Genomic DNA, 7,860 nt, shown 5'->3' with positions numbered 1-7,860 from the left:
AACACGCACCTGTTAGTTCTCCTCACGGTAAAAAGGTGTAACAATTGTCTCTGTGTTGGAAAGCAGCGTCTGCATTATAAATGTCGATCTTCGAATGGAGACGTTAAAGCCCAAACAAGTTTAATCGCTTGTGGCATGTGGCGTGCATGTCTGCCATCACCGGTGTGGCACGAGGAACAATGTCGTGGGTATCATCCGGCAGGTGCGACACGGCGCCACCAAAACTCTACCTTTTTGCTATTGGGATGCCAGACCGACGGCTTAAAGGTGTCCAAATGACGTTGGGGATCGAACATCTCCAGGTGCAAGGTGAAGTTACGTGTCCCGAGATCCATTGAAAGGGATTGGCTAATCCAGGTAACGTACGGTAAAAGTAAAAGGCTCCTTCGGATCCATGAGCAACGCTTTGTGTTTTAAGCCGGCTGTCCCATTTGCAGTTAATGAAAAACAAAACGAGCGTTTCATAACTCAACCAAACAGGTAACTTGACCTTCCACTAATATAAACCAAATATTCATGTTGTTTACCTAATGAGGTGTATCGAGCCACGCCACGGTAATGATGCAACCAGCACCCGGAATTTTGAATCCAATCTCGTAGGAGTTTGCGTTCTGTGTTTCCATTCGTGGGAGAGATTCAGAGAATTAAGGTATTAATGGAGAAAGAACACAAATGACAACCACGCCCACCCGAAGTGGGAAACACGTGACGTCATCGTGGTTTTACCTCGCGCGAAAAGGAAGTCGTGTCCTGTATAAGAGTGTAAACGTAAGTTGAAATCATTGGTGCCCGAACTTTGTTGTGTGAATCGGTGGAACTTATGCCGACAGGTACGTACGGTTACCTTACTACCTTTATACGTTCATTTGTACTCGTTAACGCGCAGGAAAACTTGTACATTAAATTGTTCGCCGACAGGTGAATTATACATAATCTTCATCATTGTAATTTCGAGAGTTTAATCCTTCAGGGAAACTAATTACGATGTACAGTTTGGACCAATTAACTACAGTTTGGAACATCAATGAATGGCGGGAGTTTGTAATTTCGATCACATGACTTCACGATTCGTATCGTTGCTGCGTGAAAACGCTGTGGTTGTTTCCATTTTATTTAGTTATTTGTTGTGGGCAGATGGACGTCTTTCAACCATCGGTCATGGCGTCGTGTGGCCTCAGACGCATTCGCCTGGTCGAGCCGCTCATGGCGTTGTTCCTGTTCGCCGGGAGCTTGCCCGGTCCCCTGATAAGTCCGTACATCTACCGGAGGCTGTGCGAGGACATGGCCAGCAAAAGTGGTTTCCCATTTCCCGCCAACATGCATCCCAACGGCACCTGCTACTTCAACGGGACAACGCACGAGGAGGTAGGTTCACGCAGATCGCAAACGTGCAGCCATCTGTGTACACGAGAGCTACCTACTTTCAGTATCGCCTTTAACATGTACATGTAATATATAAAAGGAGCTTGGTGGAAGTGTGCCTGCGTCCAGGGGCGCCGCCAGGGATTTTGGGCCCCATGAAAAGATATCACAATGGCCCCCAATGAAGCACGTGCGCACATTTTTACCAAATGTTCTCATAATTTTTAGGGCCCCTGTCAGTGCAGGGCCCTTGGAATCATCCTAACTCCCCCCCCCCCCCCCCCGGCGCCCCTGCCTGCGTCCGTCCGTCCGTTAACAAACCCTCGCCTCCCTTCGCTCATTTCCCACACACCCCCAAGTCCCAACTCCCTTACGCCTCCCCCTCTTCCTCAGATCTCTCGCGCTCTCCCTCACGCTCTCCTTTTCTCTCTCTCCACCTCTCCTTTTCTCTCTCTCCACCTCTCCTTTTCTCTCTCTCCACCTCTCCTTTTCTCTCTCTCCACCTCTCCTTTTCTCTCTCTCTCCACCTCTCATTTTCTCTCTCTCTCCACCTCTCCTTTTCTCTTTCTCCACCTCTCCTTTTCTCTCTCTCTCCACCTCTCATTTTCTCTCTCTCTCCACCTCTCCTTTTCTCTCTCTCTCCACCTCTCCTTTTCTCTCTCTCTCCACCTCTCCTTTTCTCTCTCTCTCCACCTCTCCTTTTCTCTCTCTCTCCACCTCTCCTTTTCTCTCTCTCTCCACCTCTCCTTTTCTCTCTCTCCCCACCTCTCCTTTTCTCTCTCTCCCCACCTCTCCTTTTCTCTCTCTCTCCACCTCTCCTTTTCTCTCTCTCTCCACCTCTCCTTTTCTCTCTCTCTCCACCTCTCCTTTTCTCTCTCTCTCCACCTCTCCTTTTCTCTCTCTCTCCACCTCTCCTTTTCTCTCTCTCCCCACCTCTCCTTTTCTTTCTCTCCCCACCTCTCCTTTTCTCTCTCTCTCTCCACCTCTCCTTTTCTCTCTCTCTCTCCACCTCTCCTTTTCTCTCTCTCTCTCCACCTCTCCTTTTCTCTCTCTCTCTCCACCTCTCCTTTTCTCTCTCTCTCTCCACCTCTCCTTTTCTCTCTCTCTCTCCACCTCTCCTTTTCTCTCTCTCTCTCCACCTCTCCTTTTCTCTCTCTCTCTCTCCACCTCTCCTTTTCTCTCTCTCTCCACCTCTCCTTTTCTCTCTCTCTCCACCTCTCCTTTTCTCTCTCTCTCCACCTCTCCTTTTCTCTCTCTCTCCACCTCTCCTTTTCTCTCTCTCCCCACCTCTCCTTTTCTCTCTCTCTCCACCTCTCCTTTTTTTTCTCTCTCTCCACCTCTCCTTTTCTCTCTCTCTCCACCTCTCCTTTTTTCTCTCTCTCTCCACCTCTCCTTTTCTCTCTCTCTCTCCACCTCTCCTTTTCTCTCTCTCTCTCCACCTCTCCTTTTCTCTCTCTCTCTCTCCACCTCTCCTTTTCTCTCTCTCTCCACCTCTCCTTTTTTCTCTCTCTCTCCACCTCTCCTTTTCTCTCTCTCCACCTCGCCTTTAATGGATTTGCTGTTACATATAGTAGGGATTCAAGACTTTCTGGTAATTATGAACATCAACTGTCAATCACCCCGAGCACGAGCAGTGAAAAGCGGGAATAAGCAAATGGGTCATGTCTGTCCATCTGTCCGTCGGTCTACAAACGTCAGTTTATGATCGAGAAACGACATGTATTTTTTTTTTTTTGCATACCAAGTCGAGGCCCGTGTAAGACGTAACACATATCTATCTATAATTCCAGCAATCTCTGTGTGTCTGTGTGTCTGTGTGTCTGTGTGTCTGTGTGTGTGTTTGTCTGTGACCGCTGTTTCTCGACAACCACGGGTCCGATATACTTTAAACTTGCCAGGTATATTGCTGGGGACCCGAGGATGTGCCTTTTCAAGGTTTTAAATTAATCGGACAAGTACTTACCGAGCTATGGCGATTTAGCCGTTCGCCGTTCGCTTTGGCGTTGCGAATGGACCAAACCATTGCATGTAAATAGAGGGGGGGGTTCTGTGGTCGTTGCGAATGGACCAAACCATTCATGTAAATAGAGGGGGGGGGGGGGGTTCTGTGGTCGTTACTGCCACGTGGTTTCAAAGTTTTTTTTTGTTGTTGTTGTTTGCACGCATGTTTTTTTGCACCCACGTACGGGCACGCCCTAGGATGTTTACACACACACACCCCTACACAAATTTTTTTTTTTTGGCAAGGAACGGGCACCCACGTACGGGCACGTCCTAGCTTATATATAGTACGGGCATGCCCTAGTCTATCTATAATTCCAGTAATCTCTGTGTGTATGTTTGTTTGTCTGTGACCGCTGTTTCTCGACAACCACGGGTCCGATATACTTTAAACTTGCCAGGTATATTGCTGGGGACCCGAGGATGTGCCTTTTCAAGGTTTCATATTAATCGGACAAGTAGTTACCGAGCTATGTCCAAAAAACGATTCAACCAATCAGAGAGCAGCGAGCTATCACGTGTGCCGAACGTGCCGAACAGACTCTGCCTCGGACGGCACATTTGAGAGCGTATTCATTTATTTCACGTTGGCAAACTATGTTGGCGTTAAACTATGTTTTAAAACTAATTAAAACTAATTTGCGATTCTTTCGCTTTCCTGCGCGTTTGTGCACGCTATGGCGATTTCTTTACCAAACTCCGCAAGCCGTTCGCTTTGGACCAAACCATTTCATGTAAATAGAGGGGGGGGATTGTCACCGTACTCGCAAGCCGTTCGCTTTGGACCAAACCATTTCATGTAAATAGAGGTGGGGGGGGGGATTGTCACCGTACTCGCAAGCCGTTCGCTTTGGACCAAACCATTTCATGTAAATAGAGGGGGGGGGATTGTCACCGTACTCGCAAGCCGTTCGCTTTGGCTTTGCGAATGGACCAAACCATTTCATGTAAATAGAGGGGGGGGATATAATTTTAGATATATATATAGTACGGGCATGCCCTAGTAACATATAATAAAGGGAGCTGGAGACAAGAGGAGATGAGAGAGGGAAGCACAACAGAGAATCCCAGTAGGGAACAGGGATATCAAGAGATCTGTGGAAGGGAGAGGGCTTGGGGGGAGGAGGCATGGGAATGGGGGGAGGGGGGTTGGGAGACACATGCACACTGCTAGGATTTCCAGAAAAGTAGTCGGTATTTCAATTCATAAGGAAATTTCAATTTCCTGCGTTGCCAGGATTTCGTTAAATTTCCTGAAATTTCAATTCATATCAAGAGAGCGTGCTGATGAGGAGGGGGAATGTCGTTGAAGCTGAAGGGAAAGGTGTATGCTGCATGTGTGAGAAGTGTTATGATTTATAGGAGCGAGACATTGGTCATGAATGTAGAGCAGCAACGAAGGCTGGAAAGGGTGGAAATGCGAATGGTTCGATGGATGTGCGGAGTATCGTTGAGAGAGAGGAAGACAAATGATGAATTGCGAAAGATGATGGGAATAGAGCCTCGCCTGTGATTGATGCTGTGAAGAGGAACAGGTTGAGATGGTTTGGTCATGTGTTGAGGAAGGATGAAAGTGACTGGTTGAGAAGAGTGATGGAAATGAATGTAGAAGGAAGTAGGGGACGGGGAAGACCGAGAAAGACTTGGCTAAAGATGGTGGAAGAAGAAATGCGGGCAAGGGGGTTAACAAGGAGAGATGCAGAAAATAGGGCAAAATGGAGAAGATTGTCATGGGGACCGCAAGGCTAACCCCTGCTCTAGCAGGGAAAATGGCCTTAAAATGCCTGTTGTTGTTGTTGTTGTTGTTGCTGTATTCGAACACTCGAGTACAAATCACCTTCTTTCCACTTTCAAAACCCTTCCATTTAACAGTATAGTACTTGGAAATGTTAAATAAGGTGGTGTATAAGGGTGATGCATGGGGACCGCAAGGCTAACCCCCGCTCTAGCTGGGAAAATGGCCTTAAAATGCATGTTGTTGATTGTTGTACAAGGGTGATGCATAAATACAGTACTGCTTCAATAGTACTAAACTTCCGGAATTTTTTTTAATGATATTTAAAATTCTTATTTCATTTTAAATTGAAATTAACTTGAACACCGTGAGGGGTAGCGTGTTCTATGAGCTCTCTCGGTAATTGTTTTAACGAGCATTCATATAGCACTGTCACTCCAACTTCCTGTCTCAACCGATAACTGCACGGTCATTCCCAATGACATAACTGCTGTTTTCTAAACATGTGAAACCGCAAACATTAAATTCTTTCTCCCCAGTCACATTAGTCCTTCATCCATGTAGGATGCAAAACTCTATTAGCCTGAGGATTGTATAGGCCTACAGCTCTTCGAATGTTTGATAGCTTTCACTGCCAGGTAAGTTGTTGTAAAGTGAGAGGAAATTAATTTGTGCCTGTTTACTGTGATAATGATATCCGGGAGGTTCTCATGGGCAAACAACGAATGAAGTCTTTGAATAACCGGTTGGGTGTTGACTGACTCTCGGCGCAGAGATTTAGGCCACTTTTAATGGAGGTCATACACCACTAGTAGGAAATGGGCATGGGTTGGTGTGCCATGCAGTTCTCGATAGAGGTCAACCTGGTGATGTTTCCAAGGTGCGAAAAGCCAGTGCATAGGAGACAGAAGGACAGAAGTTGGTGGAGAGGAGAGGATTCCGTTGAGAGCCACACGTTGGCTACAAAGGTATAGTCTGGGATCCGAGACCTCAAAATTTGATTTTGAAGTGACACCCCTGCTATAAAATGTTTGACCCCTAGATCATGTCTGTGGGGGTGTTAGCCACCAGAAAAGTGACTTTAGCAAGGTAGTTTGGATTGCGCGAATTCTGTAGGGACGTTTTTTAACTTGGGGCGTCAACTGTAAAAAAGCAAGAAATTTAGGGGTAGGGGAAATTCAATTGACCATATATCCCATTATACAGGGGTGAGTGCAACAAATTACCACTCATTCTTTTTGTTATAAAGTTGGCTTTTATATGAAACATGATTCAACGTGATTGGACCATCCATGAGGTCAGCAGAGGTCAAAAGGTCACGGAAAGTGGGTTAAGCTAAAAGTTTAGCTCCTTTAGTAAATAAAATCACATTTTTCCTACTTCAAGCTCAATATAGCCAAACTTTTACACCCAAAATATGTTGTTTGTACCCCTCTGATGTTTTTGGGAAAGAAATGCCCCGACTGAACTTAACTTACTGGCATGTATGTCACTTTAGATTTGCATAACTTTAAAAAAATCACCAAAATCTGGCATTCACACTATCTATTTGCACGGTACTCTTCAACATGTTTTAAAACGACAGGTCATACCACATACTGTCTGGAAAAGTGTCATTACCTCTATTTACTCATCATCATCACCGTCATCAGTCAGAAGCCATGCACATTTTTCTCTGTTGCCATTGCAGGCACATGCAATGATGCATGGTACTCCAGCTTTCGCACAAGGGCAATTCCTCAGGCAGTTCGGTTTCTGCTTACATTTGCAGTACTTCAACTTCGCAGCAGAAGGCTTTGATGGCTTGCTCTTCATGACAGGAATTAACCTGTCACCATCCACACTCCTGCCATACTCTTCAGGTGGAAGAAGCACTGGATTGCTGAGTGAAGCTTGCTTGTATAAGCTGATCTGACAAAGGCTCCTGAGAACGTGGAAGTGAAAAGCATCTTCTGTTGGAGGAAGGGAGCGCAGATCTAGTTTGCTAGATGCAAACAAGTGGGCGCGGAGCTTATCCAGGGATGAATACCCTGGCTTGCCGTAGAGATCACAAAAGAAGCTTCATGCTTCAGTTATCACCTGATCATGTGCAGAAGGTCCGGATTCATGTCGGATGAAATTGGACAACGCTGGCTGTTTGTCAACATGCTGGAGTGCGACTTTCACTGCTCTCTTCTTACCCCGTTTGAAAGGATAGCTCACCGAATCACAACCTGACAGAATGTAGGAGATGAGCAGTGTGTCTGTGAGTGCCAATACGTCCTTTCCAACTGCTTTGGCCAACTCATTCACCAAGTCATGGATGGGGAAGAACAGATCATCCTTTTCCACCCATAACTCAACAACGTTTGTCAACCGAGGGAAATGATACATTGACAAGACGATGATATCTGTATCTGTAGCCTGAATGACAACTACGCTGTTGTCACAGCTAGCAATGTGAGCAAAGATTCTGGTGTCCGCCTCCTCGTGGTTAGGGCAGTACAGCTCATCAACATTGGTATGTTCCGTCTGCGTCACACGAGTTGCCTGGGCGTTGACCCCAAGGACCAGGCAGAAGCCATCAGGCCAGGATGCCTCCTGGGACCAACGTGAAGCAAGATACGACAGCAGATTGGTCTTGTGACAAGGGTTTGACAGGAATGTGTTCCAATCAGGGATTTTCATGATGTCCGTTGGAACAAACTCTGGCAAGTTGGTATTTGACTCCCGTCTCTGGCGTTCATCCCCTTTTAGACTCTTTAACCCAAAATCATATTGAT

The 7,860-nt window shown here is 46.3% G+C and overlaps 1 protein-coding gene across 2 annotated transcripts in view; it reads left to right on the top strand.

The window, feature by feature from the left end:
* The first annotated feature begins 696 nt into the window (after positions 1 to 696).
* LOC137418734 (lysosomal proton-coupled steroid conjugate and bile acid symporter SLC46A3) overlaps positions 697 to 7,860 on the top strand; it is a 29,691-nt gene continuing 22,527 nt past the window's right edge. The window contains exons 1-2 of one of the 2 annotated variants that reach the window (XM_078771869.1): positions 697 to 830; positions 1,135 to 1,365. In XM_078771869.1, the coding sequence (XP_078627995.1) occupies positions 1,135 to 1,365 (231 nt within the window). In that variant the 5' untranslated portion in view covers positions 697 to 830. The remainder of the gene's footprint in view (positions 831 to 1,134; positions 1,366 to 7,860) is intronic. The other variant, XM_068104844.2, reaches the window with a different exon arrangement.

This window comes from Myxine glutinosa, chromosome 2 (assembly GCF_964187855.1).
Source record: "Myxine glutinosa chromosome 2, kmMyxGlut1.1, whole genome shotgun sequence".
NCBI lineage: Eukaryota > Metazoa > Chordata > Myxini > Myxiniformes > Myxinidae > Myxine > Myxine glutinosa.
This window is presented reverse-complemented; position numbering and strand designations above follow the sequence as displayed.